Here is an 18,522-nt window from a genome sequence, read left to right as displayed (position 1 = left end):
TTGAACAGCTGGGCTTTACTGTCAACCTGCTAGTGATATTGACTCATACAACAACAAAACACCATTTAATTTTACCCTATTTGAAATTAATTTTATTGACAAATGGCATAAGAGTAAGTCACAGAGGATCCATGAAATTCCTGAGAAAGCAAAAAAGGAAGATCTGAAAATAAAGAAGACACAAGTCATTTGGACCTTTGCCATTTACCTCAGCTCTCTGTGCACTCTGAGGCAGATGCTAATAACAGGCGACCTATGGAAAGATTTAAATGCCATGAGGTGTGATTGATAAGTTGGTGGCCTATGGGAGAAAAAAGCATATCAAGAGGTACAGAGCTCTCATCATATGAAGTAGCAGTTCAGCTCTTTAAGGGATAACAGAGAAAGTTGCAAGTCAACTTTTGTGTTCGTCAGCCCTGTCTCAGAAGCCCACGTGTACAGTGGTAAATGCAAAATGAAGACGGAACTGAGTGGCCAACATTTTGACAGTAATGAGCACAGCTGTTGAAGGGGCCTAGATGTTTCAGAACCAAAGGACTTGTGTAAACATAGGTAGGGACTATGATGAAAAGGTTTTTATAAAATATATTCCTCCTACCTAAGGCAAAAAAACGTATCAATCCACCTTGGATTAACACGCAATAAAATAAGCAAGCACACAAGAAAGTCTTGTGTTAACCAGACATAGGTGTTGTATATGGACAGCCCATAAAGTGATGTTTTTCCCTGAGCCGGGACAATTTGTATTTATTTTGTTAATTTCAAGTCCAAGTCCCCTCTGCAGAGGAGTGCTACCTCAAGTATGGCTTACTTCTAAAAGAAAAAAAAAACTTCTCAGCAACACACAAAGATGATCAAGAACACTATAAAACAGTATTAATCATTATCACCTCTAAAACAAGAGCAGCTTACATCACTGTTCACATGTAGAAGAGCTTAATTATTCTGACGTTTGTTCATTCATTCATTAGCATGGCAAGAAAACTAGTCTTTTGCAATAGGAGCATAAATAGACATTATATACACTCTGACACAAAATGCCTGTCAGTGTAGTCAATAAGGCACTGAAGTTGGAGGGGCTGAGGGAGAGACAGGCATGGGTGGATATAGTGAGTTTGAAAGCAGAGGTTGTCAATCCAGGATGCTGTGTTCAGCAGAGTAATGTTTACAACACATAACATCACTTAAATATGAGCAGCCCTTACAGACAAAACACTGATATTACTGTGAGGAAACACTGACGGACATATAGAATGACTGTATGACTCTTTTTAATAGACGCTCAGAGTATGATGAAGAAACAAAAAAGGCATGTTGCTCTTCTATAAATCCAGCACTGAAGCATGTTCAGTGTGTATCTTCTGTGCAGACCTGTGAACATGTAACAATGTCTTTACATTCCAGCGAGAGACATTTCTCTCAAAGTCATTTCTCGCATTTACACTGAAATTAACCACTGAATATGGAACATCACATCTCTCGTTTTGATATCTGCGCCTGATATCTGTGTCAGTTTTTCTTCTGGTGGGGTCCCGTTGTGTGACTGACTGGTCGTTCAAATCTTGGATTACTGGAAGCACTTCACAATTACAGGCTTTGTAGGACATTTATTTACTGTGCATGGACCTGGTGGGATTTTCCTGAGGTTGCATCCTCTCCGGTCAGTTTAATGTTCTTGTCCTTGGTTTGTAGTTATCCAGCTCTGGCACATTAAAAACCGGTGGATTCTGGTTAGTTTGTTAGCTTAATAGCTGCATGCTGAGGAGTTTATGAACAGATGATGGGGTAGATTTGGTTCCTCCTGACAGCCAACAGTCAGAGAAGGTGATGTCACTCTCCTTAGGAGAATTGTCTATGTAAAGGAAGTATCAAGGATGTCCTTTCTTTCTCCGGATTAATAATCCCAGAAAATGATTTCCAAATGATTATATGTTGCATGGGCACGAAAGAATTCTGAACTAGGAAAAAAGAATAAATATTAAAATTATTGAAGCAAGAGTGGCACAAGGAAACCTAAACTTGTTTGCAGTCTTCGGAAAATACCAATACATACCAGTGTATGTTAAAATGGACCTTGTAGCTCCCTTTTTGACTTTATTTTGTGGCATCTATGTTCATAAATTGAAACTACAAGCATGCTGTTGAAACTGCACCTGGCTCATGCTTCAACAGCATTGTAATAGCCACCAGATTTGACATATTTGTGGAGTTTTTGACATAACAGACATACAATGAACAGAACATAAAATAGTGGTGGTTGTAATGGCAAACATAGACACTCGTTCATACAAGGGTCTATGTTTGCCACTACAACCACCACTCATTTTATGTTCTCTTCATTGTATGTCTGTTATGTCATGTCTGTTATGTCAATTTATAGCCTTACTTTTAGTTTACCTTGTTTACTTGACCTTATTTACCTTAATATTATCTTAGTTTTATCTTATTTCATGTTAATTATTATGTTTTTATGTATGCACCAATCACTAAGGCAAATTCCTAGTAATGTGAATCCCTTCACTTACATGGCAATAAACACGATTCTGATTCTGAGTTTTCAAATTTAAAAACGGTCTTCTTACCGTCCCATGCAGGGCCAGGTGACTCACTGTTTCCTCCTGACCACCTGTTTGAGATGGAGCTCACTTTCTGCTGCCACTATAGGCAGCTCATTCTTCAGGTGGTACGAGATAAGGTGGCTTATGCTCTCAAACAACATGTCTTTGGTGCGGACCTTTACAGAGGAGAACTGGAGTAAGGCAGTGTAATTACCAATTAAAAAGTTGCTTTATTGACTGCTTGCTGACTCACCACTCCTTCAGGGTCCACCAGCAGAAGGTGTTTAGGCATACCACAGTGCATGCCGGTGAGAACATACTGTCCTGGATTGGTGGTACTCTCCCGCACGAGAAAATCTCCATCCCGGACCAGGAGTTTTTCAGCATCTCGACGGCTCATGCGGCTGTGGTACCAGGTCTCTCTGCGGAGCTGCTCCTCATTTGGCGCCACAGGTGCTCTGCGTCGTGGAGGGCTGGGCCACTGGTCCTCTAAAACCCGAACTCCTCCAACTCCAGCCTGAGCACCAGAGCCTCCAGATGTACTGGACCCAACAGCTCCACCACAGGCCTCGTGGAGCTTCAAGGCATCCTCAAAGGGCCCTACAATGATGAAAATTATTCACAAGTTCTGAAGTTTTTGAAGGTTTATTCTGACATTATCTGTGTGAGCATGTGATCTCTGGACTCACTCATGTCAAAAAGGTCCTTTTTGGGACTGTCTGGTGCCCTGGCCCCTTTGTGACCATCAGCACCCTGTGTGAATGAATCCATGTTTTCCAGACTCTGGGTGTTCACATACTGATGCTCCTCATAGTCCTTGCTGCCTGTTGGCTGACCATCAGCACACAGGTAACCATCGGACGTCACACCTGAGAAAGATAGATATGTTGCACGTGTGTGAATGTCTTTTAAATGTTTATTCCCCACACTGATTGGAATCAACATGCACGAGATTCAAAGAACATTACTTCCTGAAAAACAATGCAACCTAATCAATTTTAAATGCATATATAAATTTCTTAAGTACACATTATCTTCGACTTTGATCTCAAATTAACTAATGTCCTACAGTATGTGGGATTTAAAACAGACGAAAACACTGGCACTGAACTGCTGTTTATCATCCATCTTTCTGGTTGTTGTAGCTGCATCTGGCCACAGGGTGTCTCACCTGAGCCGCAGGGTGCTTCAGTGTCCCAGTGAAGCTCATAACACAGCTGACCAGGAGGGTAGGTTCCTTGCTCCCTCCTAGCCGGTAAGCCCATCTGCTAATACACAAATAGAAAAACACATTTTAATGTTTGTATCTCTATATACTTGACAGGACAACTCTCATCTGTTTTTTTCTGCATAATGTTGTTTTCAAGCACTCTATTTGAAACATTAGCTACACCATGTCACCATATTGTGAACGAGCTGAAGGGAGAGGCTAGTGGTTTGTATCACCCGAGAAGCTGAGGCTCTTTATGTAATCATATCTGTCTTTGGCGATTACAGAGCAGGCACATCATGAGGACAGTTATGGAGTATATTTTCATGCTTCTGCACTTTAATTCTGTGTAAACACTACAGGGAAGGAGCAGCAGAACATTCATCAGTCTTACTTTAAGAGGGAGATGTCACAGAGTTTAGTCTGGCTTCTAAGATAAATGTTAATCACACACTACCTGATAATGACCAGATGTAGATTAACTTATTTTTGTGATCACATTAGATTGTACAGTTGCATATCATGCTGAAGAAAATGTGGTCAAAGTATTATTAGTTAACAATGTCCAGCAGGTTTGGTTTTAGGTTTTCAGACTTTACTTTTTGGCTACCACAGTTTTTTTTTTCTTTATGTCTATTTAGTGTAAATTAATTTTTACACACACCTGTGCTGCTGTTTTGCTCTGTGGCTGGGTGTGGATGTGACCCAGGAGGGATCCACTGGGTCTGAGTCTGGAGTCCACTACTCCCCCGACAGGAGGCTCCTTCCCCGGAATGCTGTTGTAGTAATCATGCTCAGAGAAGTCCTCCTCCTCACCCCACATCGGCTCTTCTGTCCGGACAGACCTGGAGCAGGAAAGGGTACACTTTATATGAGTGAAAATTATTAACTACATATTAATACCACAACAGCTACCTAAAGCAAGCATCTGTTAATCATTATTATTATTGTATTTATGATGACTTGTGGATGTGGATTCTCACATGGATTTGTTCTGATCAAATGGCATCTCTACATCCGAAAGTGATCTATATAAATCACCTGGAGATTTATATAGATCTGTAGGCAGGAAGTAGGATGTTCATTTGAAACCAGAAGAGAAAAGACTAACAGTGTTAAGTTCCTGCTGTGTCTACAGCAGCTTCACTGTGGCAACACCTGATGTTTGGTCACGCTGTGTATTTACAATGTATTAAGATGCATTTAAAGAAAATACAAGAACAAACTCATCTCCTCATATCTCCTTGTAATAAATAACAAAGAAATCTGAGAATCAAACAGTAGATCATGTTTTGTGTTGGCTAAGCTCTTATAGAGAGGATGCTTAGTAAAATAATGACTAAATGAAGTTTCACGACCCTTACTTGAATGTCAGGCTTAATATGATCTGTACCTTTGCTGCAAATATCAACATGATGTATAGTTGGATTTTATAATTAGTAGACCTAGCGATGTGTTTTTTTAAAGTAAGCTACTTTAAAACATTGGCCTACACATTTTTGAGGAAATAACAAAAAAGTTTTGTCATCATTTCAAATGGTGGCGTTTCTTGTTACCTTTCGACAGACGCCATAGTTTTTGGAGGACTGTGCAGATACTGTTTGAACTGCAGCTCAAAGGCTTGGCCGATGGTACTGATGACACTCTGTGCTAAGCCGTCTGAGCACTCCAGGATATGGCATGCTGAAGAAAAAAGTACATTTTAGTTTCATTTTAAAATTTGTTCTTCAAACTTTTATATATGTTCAAATAAATCCAAAATAAATCCAAAAAAATTCCAAATAAATCAAATTTTTAGTATGCTTTTAAGGCAGAAACTACATGCTTTATGATTTATGCCATCAAATATTTAGTTATTTTAGTTTCAAGTTATTTAGTTTTTCTAAATTCTTAGCCTAAGGGAAGGTTTGTCACATTATTGAGAGGGAGAAGTTTTACCTCTTTGATTCACTGGATCTTTGGCCACATATGCAACATAGTCAGGCGTGTCCTGTGACATACAGAAGAGGAGGTTCAATTAGACTTATATTAAGTGGACTAAATCAATTATTCATTTTTTTAATTGGATAATCAGATATGTGCTGATCCTGCCCATTAAAACATATGCCTATCATGCCCATTAAGTCAACAGTGTAGTAGTAAGTAGTAAGGAAGAAATGCAGCACTCACAGTGTCTCCCCCAGAGGCGAATGAGATGGACTGCATAGGATGGTGTGCAATCACCTAGAAGAGATCAGTGGGAAGGTATGTTAATTTTGATATTATCAATTACATTTTGTAAGAACATACAATAAAGTATTTTTCTGCATTGACTATTAAAATGTATTAACAGCTATTTAACTGAGGATTTTAACATTTCTTACTCAAAATGATAAAAAGTTATGAAAACATAATTAATTCACAAACATGGAAGAATCGTATTTATATCAGCAGCAGAGTGTGGCATTTTAAAAAAAAGACTGATTTTAATAAAATCGGACCTGTCTTGTGGTAGGGATGAGCAGACCGAGGCCCTCTATGGAAATATTGACAGCGATGGTCATGCCTGCAAATCGCAGGTTACTCTTTCCCATGATGGATTGAAGAGCTTTGTTCAGGGCCTACAAGAAAAAGAATAAAACAATAACCCTTTGTTCTTTTTACTGTATATCTAAAGAAATGGGAAATGAAATGTCACAACGTATATTTGTGATCAATAAAAAGACCAGCTCAGAGCAATACCAATGTGCTCACCTCAGCTGATCTAGAGCTGCAGCAGTCAACACTACTTCACTGTATGTGGAAATACTATTGATTACCTGCCACATATATAATAAAGCATAAACAGTGGAATTATAAATTTAATCTTAACCTTCTTCCTCCAGGCCCCTTTTCCACCGGGTACAGTGTCACACAGCCTGTTGATGGCCTCCCTGATTAGGAAAATAAAGAAAGGTCGCAGGTCAGACTTCATGATGTACAAATCATGGGAAATCATGCAGTACGCTGCACCCACTGAGATAGTTTTCAGTGTTTAGGTTTATTCATACCTGGGTAAAATACTGCCACATAACAACAATTGAAAACCCTGAGGTTAAACATGAACAGAAGCTTTGTGTTCCCTTCTTCTATTCAAGGTCACAGGTCAAAGACCCTTCATAGTTCAAAGGTCATGAAATGCTTTCTAGCTGCTCTGTTCATAACATTATAACCTAAATGAACCAGCGATGATCATGGACTTTACAAAGACAACAATCATCAATTAATTCTCTGCAGGTGTGTTGCAGGTTTGCTATAACGCTGCTGTAACTACTGGGAAATGGCTGCCTAATGGGCATTTAAGTTATGCATCCCCTGTGTGTGTGTGTGTGTGTGTGAAGCATAATGTGGGTTTGTGGCTGGAGCTGGCTTGTTCTCTGTCAGGGGACAGTGGGGACAGCAATCAAGAACCCAGCTGCCCCTATCAAGTGGCTCGTAAATATTTAAAAAGCAGTGTCCCGGGCCTCATCTCGAGTAAAGGTCTTCTCAGGGATTTTTGAAAAACAACACAATGTTCGAATGACTCATGCTGATGAGACGGCAGAGGGCGGAGGAGGAGTATGGGCTGTTGTTGTTTTTGTCTGCAGTCTTCTTCCCTCCAATAAAAGGTTTGGCTTCATTATCACTAGTGTTGCTGTCAACCAGCCGGACAGAGAAAGCACTGTTGAGAGACAGCACCTTCTTCAAATCCAGGAGCTGGAGTACACATTTTTTATAAATTCTGACTTGACCTCTTCATCCAAGACTTGTGCACAGATCCGGACAGTTCAGGATGAATGTATCAGCTTAACTCCTTCGTTTGAATTGTATCCAGCAATAAATCTTATAAGCTTTAATTATGCAGGAAAAAAAACAATGTTGTTATAGTAAGAATTTGGACTGTCAGCTACTATTGATGACCACATTGAATTCAATTCTGACCACAAAACACATTCATCTTCATCAAAACAATGGTGACAAGCTGATGCCATGCAATCAGCTGCATAAAAACAAACCCAGAAGTAGCAAGCTTATTCTCTACAGGTCTCCTCCCTTTGCTAGTGTTTTGTTTTGCTGCTGCTCCTCCTACTCCTCCTCCTTCCTAAGAAGTTACAGCCACAGGGTGCATTCACAGGGTCCACTGCAGCTTTCCACAGTCATTAGCGAACATCATCAATATTAGATCTCCCTCTCTATCACTCCATCTCTGCTGCCTCCTCCCCCCTGCACTTAAGCCTTGGATGCACGGTGGGCTCAGATTACTGACGATCAATTGTGGAGGAGAGAGGGAGAGAGAGAGAGGGAATGGGGGAGTGCACTTTTCCCAGGAGGTCAAGGACTGTAAAGACCCTCGCTTTTATAACAATAACATCACATGTAGGGCATAAAAACAGACACAGAGAGACATACTAAGACCCTGAGGTATACAAACATGCAATGATCTGTCATGACATAAATACAGCAGTTATGACCCCTCAATAAAAGACACACTATTGCTGCCTCAATTCAATACAATAGGCTTTAACTTCTGTAATGTTGATGAAGTAAACCAAAGCAACAGCTGTGATTATCAACTACCCTAAAGCAAAGCCTTCACCATCCCACATGAACATGCTAATGATGTGAAAATGTGAAACAATCTCTGGCTCAAACATATTCCAAGTTGGTAGCAATTTGATATTATAGTGCCTGATAAGATCTACTATGCATCTTGGATCAAATTGCCCTGACTCATCACCAACAGTAGAGATGGTTACCAGCTTACCTCGTCACCTGAGTCCGTGTGTTGAAGTCCAGGGACCGCATTGACTTCAACACCTCAATGCAGCCCATGTACTACAAAGAAAAACAAAGCAGGAGAAAAATCATTTAAAACACTTGTTCAAAGTGGCTTTAAGATTAAATAAAGAGTAAAGTTAGATTAAAGTTTTACATCTCAAAAGTGGTGCCACCTCTTCGAAAACGAATACCGGTAGTTAAATGGTGAGTAAAAAACAAAACTTGTACATTAAAAACAGCATTCTGCAATATCTTCCAAAAAGAACGTCTTCACAGTGCACAATATGTAATCTCCTACTGGTAAACATGAAAACTATACTACACAATCTAAATGAAATCCCCCTATACGCCATTAAAGTGAACTCCAGTGAGGAGCTCCCAGCTGAGCAGCTTCCTAATAGCTGTCAGGTTGGGGTGCTAATGGCACCTTTACTAGATTAGCAGCACTAAAAGCTCCAAATCATGGACAAACTGCAGTTTCTTAGTCCTCTAGGGGATGCTAAGGGTGTGAGCATGTACACAATCAATGCATCTCAGGATGGCCGGCCGAGTGCTTATTAACATATCTGAGGCGTTTTCATGAAAACATGTACAGTAAGGTCTGCTGTGATCCATCAGTAAGAATCTATCTGGAGAATGAAAACACGCCTCCTGTCGATGGCGCAGTTCTTGATAAATATGCCACACAGTGCGACTATAAATCCATGTGTCTGACTGTAAACAGCACTACAAGTTGAGTGGCCCCACATCTTCATCTGTAACACAGATTTTACTTGTCATATTGTCTGCAGTCTGACCAGGTCTCAGCTTCATTTGTACTGTACCCCCTGTAGGCAAGTCAGAACAGTATTGACTATAAAGGATAATACATTTCATAGAAACATTCCAACATCTTTAAATCATTTCAGCTATTCTGTTAATGTCACAGTAGAAACAGAAGAAGAAGAAAGCAAGGTCTATAAAAAATGGAGTAAAATATGATATTGTAACATTAGTACATTTGATATTTTTGAACACAAATTTGCATCCTGCAGTTCAGCTGAACCAACGTTATATTTAGTGTAGCTTCCAGGGATTATTACTGCAGTTAGCCCTGCAATCCAGACCGAGAGAGAGAGAGGGAGAGGGAGAGCAAAACTTCATGAGCCTTCTAACGAGATTTGAGGATCAGGGAAGTCTTCCATCAGGAAAATTGTCCCTTGCTTTTTTTTTCCTGCTCTCTACCAATGCTTTCTTTGTCACAGAGTCATCTGCTGATGCAGCACATCCCCTCTTCTATCACCCTATCTGACTATCTGCACTCTTGTCCCTTTGGCCAATTCTGTCTTTAGCACACCATTCCTCTAACTAGAAGGATCTGAATCTCCAAGAAACATTCCTCAGAAACTTTAATAACGTTAGCATCCCCATTGAAACTTTGTCTCATTCAGGGTGACTCTTTTGAGACAGATCATTATAGTTTGTCATTACAGGAAACTTTATTCATTCATTATCCAATATGCACTAACTTCCTCCTGAGGTAAAGATGATACAAAAACCTGGATGTACATGTCCTCTTTTTGGAATTTATATTAAGAGAAGTGATGATACCACAGGAAAACAAACAACAAGTATCCATGCATTGTCATTTTTCTGGAAGCTCCATCTAGATCAACAGACAATGTTACAAGCAAACTCTTATTCTATTGTTGTATAAAAATGTGAGAAGGCAGTATAAAATGATAGCAGTCTGACTTTAAGATAGCACCAAAACCGATAGCTGCTTTGGCGCTGCAGTGCTTTGTTTAAAAAGCTGCTGCAGTGCTGCTATCAGTGATGGCAGATGCAGGCCAGACACAGAGCCTGGCAAGACCTTGTGTTCAGGGAGAAAGTGTAAAAGCATTACGAATAAACATATTTGTGTGTTTCCTAGCAAAGAAGTGCATGTGTGTGAAAGCTGCTCATTATATGGTGGCCATGCGGCTTAAAAAAATGACCCAGTGCAGCAGAAATCCACTGTCACTCCGACACTAATACATGCAGTAACAACTCCTCCCTGCCTAGATTTACCACAGAGTTGCACATACAGCCCTGCTTCAGCAGCCATGAAATAGATTTCAAACATTAGCATGCATAGGTCATCTAAAATTAGTGCAGTACATTCAGATGACAACAATAAGCTGCTAAAAGCCTGCTCTGATCATTAACGGAGATATCAATCAGATATGAGAGCAGCACTCATTGTGAATCTTAGATGCAGGGTGATGAGAGCTGAACATTTGGAGCCCTCCCGTTCTGATCCTGCCTTCCTTTTCCACATCACATGATGCAAATGACTGTGATTAAATGTAATTGAATATAGGAATGAATGGTGCCTGTATAATGCCATTAGGAAGCGTGCTTGGGGCCCAGACTGAGCTAATCAAGAGCCATGTCATTAGTTTGAGAAGAGGGGGAGAGAGAGAGAGAGAGAGAGAGAGAGAGAGCGGGGAGGGGCAGAGGTGAACAGTCATGGGGGGATGTCGAAGGGCAGATGATTGATATTGACGTCAAGTTGTCTGCTTCAGACGATAAAACGCAAATCACTTGTGCATACTGATAATCCTTTAGTACACGGAATTGTCTGTTTCACTTGTAATCAATTTAGGACAGCCACTGATTTCTTCATGTGTCCTAATTAATGAAAACACAAAGACTGTACAGAATGATTGAAAAGCTTAATTTAAGTGTACTACAGTGTTATTAAATATGATAAACATTTTATACACAGGGACTGTAAATCTCATTATTCTGTAATGAGAAAATAAAAACCATTGTAAACAATCCAAAACCACACAAAGAGCACCACTCCCACAAGCTCACTACAGTCAGACATACAGTAGGGTATATGTGCTCTATAAATACACATGGTTATTATTTTTAAAGACAGCAAGATGCCTGCTACCTTTAGTAAACAGTGCAACAATCCTCTCTACAGGCTGCACACATCATTTTATGGTTTATCTTTCTCCACCCTGATGCCTGTGTGCTATCCTTACGCAGTCTCCCAACCAGCCACGCCAAGTCATCTATCTGGATTAAATTATGTATTCCCCAGTCCTCGCCACATGAGCTGCATAACAAACTGCCTGTCAGAGAGGTGTCCTTTTGTTTTCCACCCAGACAGAGACATCTTTAAACTCTGTAATTGTCTGCTTCCTCTGAGAAAGCAGATGTTAGTAAATGAGCATCTAAATAATGGAATTAAGGACAGTTAGTTAGTTGCATTAAAACAGTGGACACTGACTTACCCTGACAATATAAGAAGCTCCCTGTCCTGCAATCTTCTTGTCAGGGTGCAGCCAGCCTTGAGAGGGTTTGTGGATGAAACTGCCCTTCTGGTTGAAGTCATCTCCTCCTAACCACATGCCTTCCACGCGTGTCCTGCGATTCATTCCTGATCTAGAGTTGCTAGAAACACCAGGGCTCATCATGACCTCTGTGGCTCCAAATCCATGCCCACCTGGACTGGCAGAACTTGCTGCAGCTGCTACTGCCCGTTGCCCTCGAATTGCCTGCAGAGAACAGGGGGTGACACACACAGGGTCACAGGAGTTAAGCACCGCTGCAAGGCTAGCCACAGGGCCACTGGCTGAGGTCGCACCACCGGGCCTGTGTGAGGATGACGAAGAAGAGGAGGCAGAGGCTGAAGAAGCTGCTGCTGCCTTCCCCGAGTCCTTGCTAGAGCTGGAGCTGGAGCTGGAGTTGGACGGACTCCGGCTAAGCAGGGAGTTGGAGAACTTCCACTGGGGCATCTTAGGGATGAGCATGCAGAAAGTTGTGGTGGCATCCTGATCCCCATCCAGGCAAGGGGAGTCAGCCAGGGCTGCAGCCCCAGCAGCGGAGGAGGACCTGGTGCTGGGATCCAGAGGAGGCAGTGGGGGCAGAGGTAGGCTTGGGGTGGAGGAAGGGACCACTGGGGTGGCCACAACTTTGCCGCTCATGGCTAAGCTCTGCATCAGGTCGTCGGAGGAGGTCACAGACTCATTGCGAAAGCGGCCATACTTAGGCTTAAGGAGCATGCCCGGAGGAACCGCCTGAAGCAGGAGCTGAGAGGGGGGATAACTGTCAGAGGATGAAGGGGAAAAGGGAAAGGGGGAAAGGGGAAGGGGGAAGGCGTAATGAAAAAGGAGAAAAAACTAGAGAAAAAAAATCTTCCAGGCAGAGTCCTATATCCTTGTCAAAGTCAGCCGGATGCTGTCTGGTCCTCTCCCGTTCACACACACACACTGTCCCGCTCTCATGCCGCTCTCCTCTCTATCTGAGCTGGCCTGCTTCATTTCGCTGCCTTAGGCAAGACCGCTTGTGCACTCCCATTCTCTCTCACTCTCTTCTCTCTCTCTGGATGATGTCATTGGTCTATTAGCCCTGCCCTGCCCAGCTGCTCTCAGACTGTATTAGCTAAAACACATCTGCTTGAACCACCCTGCTACCACACACACCACACACACACTTTTTCTGTACGATTCTGTATAGCTGACAATCAGAAAATCCATCCTTTGTATCAGTGGACTATATTCTTTGGAAGAATTAGCAGTAATATTTTTAGAAGAAGGTGATAGAAGTTAAATTTGACAATAAAAGAAAGAAATGATTTGACATAATAGATAATGTTGCATTTAAGATACATGAAGTTTTAAGATAATGAATATTGACTTTGACATTACATCATTACTTATGAGATGAAAAATCTAAACATTTGAATACATTAGAAGGGGAGTTGTCTGGCATTTGGCCCCCACATAAAAAACTATTACAGCATACTGCAACAAAATACATACATACTAATATACTAATGTGAATGTGAGTATCTAAGTGGGACTCCAATCAGTTAAAGTGAATTTGTAAGAATCAATGCACGTGTGTGCCACTCCATTTGTCTTTGCTGCCTAACAAAGAAAACAATGCAGCCACACTACCATCAGGGACAACATGTCTGAAAACATCCACCCTATCCCATCTGCCTGAAATCTCTCCCCGTCTTCTCCTCCCAGGAGAGCAATCAGCCCTCTCTCAGCATGATCCTTTTAGCTCCTCACTTGCACCCTCCCTCATGCCGTTAGCTTTTCTTTCCTGTCAAACCAATCTGGACATTTTCTTCTTGTTGTGCTCATTAAGCCACACACACAGGTAACAGTAAAGAAAGACAGAAGGCAAAAAAATAAAACACATATACACCTCGATCATGTAACCTGTTATTCAGAGGATAATGTAGTGACTGAGTGATGCTACTGCCACATACAAAGACAAACTTGTGCTACAAATGTGAACAAGTTATGGGATATAATTAGTTCTACTGCTACTTTGGGAAGAGGGCTGATCAATAGATATACAAATCAGTCATGCGTGATACTACAGACAAAGTTATCCAGAAAGAAACTGGTGGAAGAAATCTTACCTAAATATCAGAACAGTCTGAGGATGAACATAAGATCCAGTCCTGTGACTTTCAGAGTCAGTGTGATGCAACAATTTTGTTTCACTAGAGACGAGACCAGCAATCACAGGGAAAACACAAACACACACAATCAACCTGCCATCAGAAACCACTGCAACCCCACCTTCTACCGGACCAGTGTGTTCTTGCTTATTTGCTACAGGGTATAAAAAGTTACTGATAAACCAGATGTAATCGATGCATGTTGACAGATGCACCAGTAGCTGACCTTCCTCACTATGTTCTGTTCCTTTTTTGTTCTGACAAATGTGTACACTGACAACATGTACAAACATTAAATAGCTATATTGTACTTCTTAAAACTCAGTCAGGTATTTAAAAAAAACATAACCTAGGGGGGCCATCCTGCTTCAATATGCATAGACACCAAAATATTCTTTCCAATCACACAGACACACTTTGTGTTTGTGTAGAGGTAACACATTTACCACTTGACTTTGGTACTTTGCATAGGAGTGGAAGTGGAACAAATCATGCTGTGAATACGCCACTACTCATTACCCTGACATCTGTGATTACAACACATGTTGGAACAACAACACATGCAGCAGCACAGAAAAACTCAAACTATTTGCTTGGTTTAAATGTTAAAAGAGCCCCTGTGGTTACAAATCATTGACTGAGTCCACAGTGTGGAGAAAATATAACACAAACCTGTTCAGTGTATAGTGACCTAACAACTTCAATGAAATTCTGTAAAAAAATCTAAATCATCTACTATAGTTTGTGACCAAATACTACAGTGATATATTTTTAGAACTGCTGTCTTCAAAATGGCTTTCTCATTACATTAGTTTCCTCCTAAATATTTTGCAGTAACACCACAGTGTATAACAACTGATGATAATTGTGCAAATCAGGTACTTAAGTAAAGCTCAGCTAAATCAGCGAATAAAAAAATGTACCAAGTCACTATAATTTCAAGGCACCATACATGAATTGAAATAATACCAAATTTCAGTGAGATAAAACTATTCTGGAGAACCATACATGTTTTTATACAGTAGCCTTTTTTAATCAAACTAGTGTCCAGATTCAAAGATCCACAACAAAACTAACTTTTATGTAACTGAAATGCAATGAGCTTGATCACACTGCCTATGTGTCATCAAGTCTATGAAAGAACCTTTCTGAACTAATAAGTGAGGAATAATAATATCAGGAATAAGTGTAAACTTATCACTTCATCTTGATGAATTTATGACACACTGTGTCTTCATTATTAATACATTTACCAATTTCTTAAATTATGTCATTGATTAGAGTCATTGTTGGCTCCCAAAGAGAGTAATGTTAACAAAACAAAGTTAGGCTTCAATCCTTCCCTCAAAGTGTATTTCCACGCATGTGCAAACGCTCACATATCCATCTCTTGATGGTTGAATCTGCTCAGAGCCAGGTGTGACTATAAACTGCACTTTGTACTTCGGGCCCCTGTCCAAAGCCTGCTTGGCCACAAGAGGTTGGTCAAATGATGGATCAGACCTTAAAAATGGAATTAAGCTCAAATTCAACTAGAAACGTTGTAACAGCCATCTGTGTTCTGTAATATAGAGTAGGAATAAAGCTACCTCCGTCATTGGGAAGTTCTGACCAACTTTGACCTCCAGCAGTTCCTCTCAGCCACATCACAGAGACACTGGATGAGCTGGCTGGGTGAATGGTCCATTAATGTGGTGCTTCAGCTATATAGGAAGAAACAACACAAGGCAAAGATCTTGACAGCTCTCCGAAATAGTGTTGCACTATTGACTGAATTGTTTTTACATACAAAGTCTAATGAGTTACCGCGGTAACTTAGTCTGTGAATATAACCTGGATGGGAGGAAGGTTCTCCTGACTCCTCCCCTTTACAGACACGCTGCTTCACTTCCTCATTCATTCAGGCACATGCTGCGAAGACTGAACAAAGATCAGCTGACATGTTGTTTTTATCGAGGATCATAAGGATGAGAGGCTGAATCAGTTCACGGGAAGACACTACTGAATCAAAACAACGAGCATGTGGCTCCAGTGCAGCGGTGTATGAGCCTCCAACCAGCCCGTCAGTGATTCGAAACCAGGCCTGTCAATCACACCAATCACGCCCACTTATTGATATATTTTTGTTAAATTATTTTTAGATGGACCACCAGGACACTGTTACGAAAAAAAAACAATTGCCAAATTGACATCATCGTGGCCGTGAGTCAATTTCTTTTCACTTGGTATTTTATCTGATAAATTGAAAACGCTTTAAACCACTTCCGCATTAGCCTCAGCCCGATGGTTGCCGCTTGGCCAAAGAGCCAAACACGTCTCTGACGTCACTAAAAAAAAAACACACACGTAACAAAGATGGTGGAAATATGAAGAGCACTCACTCCGTCTCGCTTTCACAAAAGTCCTGGCAATAGAAGATAATTCACATATCTTCAGTTCCAAGGTGTACTACTTGTTTCAACGTTCCTCATAATACCACCCAGCATGATAGCAGCAAAATGTAACCACTGCTGCAAAACAGAGCTTTCTATCTGAGGAATTGCTTTTTTAAACGGTGGAGTGCGTCATCACCCCATTCATAGACGACCCAGCTCAGTCCGCGTGCGTTGACCAATAAGAGGAATGCGGGTAACCGTTGGGGTTTGAAACAGAAAACAGCGGCAGATGACAGCAGCGGCTTATTGCGCTCGTAGATTTCGCCAGCTAGTTTACTTCACATAACCCGAAGACAGCTTTTGTATTTCAACCGTGGCTGCTACTGTTGTCTGAAAATGTCAAAGAAGCATATCATCTATTCTGACAAGTACAACGACGAAGAGTTTGAGTACAGGTATGTGGGATTTGTTAAGGTTTGCAGAAGTTTCTGTTGCGCAGTTTAGATAACGTCAGCTTGTGGTTAGATGTCTGTGTTTAAGCGTAATATTACGATCAGTTGACAACTCCGTACGTATAGTGTATGGGTCGCGTTATATTAGTCCAGTAATGAGTGTTATTAAGTCGGTGTGGTGCTAGAAGAACGTTAATCTTGTCAGAACCTAAAGCTAAAAGCTAACGGTGCTAACTCAAGTCGAGTTTTTTGTGGCTTTACGGGATTAACAGTACATCATTTTTGAACCCTTTTCTAAAGCTTAGTGGCTCACCGTGGTTTACCTTCCCCACAGGCATGTTGTGCTTCCGAAGGAGCTGTCCAAACTGGTGCCCTCCTCCCACCTGATGTCGGAGGAGGAGTGGAGAGGACTCGGGGTACAGCAGAGCCAGGGCTGGATTCACTACATGGTCCACAAACCAGGTCAGTGTTTGAATCAGTGTGCACCACAAAGCTACTGCTGATTGTAATCATAAAGGCAGACCACTGTCTGTATTGTGTGCGTGTAAACGGTGAATCCTGCTTCTACATGTTAGACCTTATCCTGGCAGTGAGGTACCTGTTGGCCTTGTTATTGTTGTGATCATTTACACACGGAGATATAATGTGCTCAATATGATCAAAACTAGGATATGATATGAATCCTGAATACTTATGTGCTTGTAAATGCAATCACTGATAACCTTTGGAAAAAAAATAAATGAAAACGCATAATCAGCAGCAAGCATAAAGCATATCTGAACCGATAATAGCTTTTAGCATAATAATATTTAACGTTACCTATCACAGCTTCCAGACAGTTTTATAAGCCACAATATTAAAACCCAATTCCACATCAATCACCACATGCTTTGGGTGCCTATATGTGTCAAATTACCTTTACATCAGCACCAGGACTGCAGCACCATACTGTCTCCCATACTCCCCAGGTGTCTACATGGACACTGCTGTTACACAGCATGTACTGTGACCTGACAATATCATCAGTATTTTCACGTTTATGTGTTGTGTAACCAATTATTTTACATGATGGTGACAGATTTCTCTTTGTTGCTTTATTTCTCAGAACCGCACATACTGCTTTTCAGAAGGCCTCTCCCAAAGGATTAAATGGGAACCTTTAAATACTTGCTATCATCTTTGCCGCTTTGCATTGTCTTTTGACTACATATTTCTCCTATGTATATCTACATATGTTCTAATGTATTGTGTAGATACGTTGTAGTTGTTTAGAAGTGGTGTGTTCTTCTTTTTGGTTCCTCACACTCCCTCAGTTTTCAGAGGTAATGAGAGACAAATGACGTGATTTCACTGTGAATGATAACCTTGTGAAGGGGAAAGTTTAAATTGTACACTTTTAACACATTTAAAAAAAATATTCTAGTATTATTTTGTCAAGATGTATTTTAAATGTATTTACTGAGTGTCTTTTTTTTCAGCATAGGAATTTATGCTCATGTCCACAATCCCCCCCACCCCCTCCTAAAAACAGTTTTCTGTCTTTAAATAGTTCCTGATCTTTGAACTTGTGTTTTTGTTATGAGCATATATTTTGAGCTATTATTACATCTTGCCAATGAATAAGATCTTTGTTACCTGGAACAAAATAAATTGTTTGTTCATATGTTTTCTCATTGATATTATTTTCTGCATT

The 18,522-nt window shown here is 40.8% G+C and overlaps 2 protein-coding genes across 7 annotated transcripts; one reads left to right on the top strand and one right to left on the bottom strand.

The window, feature by feature from the left end:
• Positions 1–714: 714 nt before the first annotated feature.
• Positions 715–15,967, bottom strand: shc2 (SHC (Src homology 2 domain containing) transforming protein 2). 6 transcript variants are annotated; one of them, XM_028404257.1, is made up of 15 exons: positions 15,792–15,967; positions 15,592–15,705; positions 11,814–12,077; positions 8,531–8,601; positions 6,620–6,680; positions 6,249–6,368; positions 5,938–5,991; positions 5,707–5,758; positions 5,325–5,451; positions 4,433–4,613; positions 3,730–3,826; positions 3,248–3,427; positions 2,812–3,158; positions 2,583–2,734; positions 715–1,958 (listed from the first exon to the last, which is right to left on the bottom strand). In XM_028404257.1, exons 2-14 carry the CDS (start codon positions 15,598–15,600, stop codon positions 2,606–2,608), a joined length of 1,692 nt encoding a protein of 563 aa, XP_028260058.1. In that variant the 5' UTR covers positions 15,601–15,705; positions 15,792–15,967; the 3' UTR covers positions 715–1,958; positions 2,583–2,605. The 6 variants fall into 6 exon arrangements, with proteins under 6 accessions (XP_028260058.1, XP_028260054.1, XP_028260057.1 ...); XM_028404253.1 differs by lacking the exons at positions 15,592–15,705; positions 15,792–15,967 and adding an exon at positions 13,961–14,600 and having other exon boundaries at positions 11,814–12,627; XM_028404256.1 differs by lacking the exons at positions 15,592–15,705; positions 15,792–15,967 and adding an exon at positions 13,961–14,600 and having other exon boundaries at positions 11,814–12,611.
• A 692-nt stretch (positions 15,968–16,659) lies between these two features.
• On the top strand, positions 16,660–18,457 carry cks2 (CDC28 protein kinase regulatory subunit 2). The gene is made up of 3 exons (XM_028403985.1): positions 16,660–16,832; positions 17,164–17,291; positions 17,935–18,457. The coding sequence occupies exons 1-3, from the start codon at positions 16,774–16,776 to the stop codon at positions 17,976–17,978; spliced, it is 231 nt and encodes a 76-aa protein (XP_028259786.1). The 5' UTR covers positions 16,660–16,773; the 3' UTR covers positions 17,979–18,457.
• Positions 18,458–18,522: the final 65 nt, after the last annotated feature.

This window comes from Parambassis ranga, chromosome 4, assembly GCF_900634625.1.
Source record: "Parambassis ranga chromosome 4, fParRan2.1, whole genome shotgun sequence".
Classification (NCBI taxonomy): Eukaryota; Metazoa; Chordata; class Actinopteri; family Ambassidae; genus Parambassis; species Parambassis ranga.
Note: the sequence above shows the minus strand (reverse complement) of the source record. Positions and strands in the feature narration are given on the sequence as shown.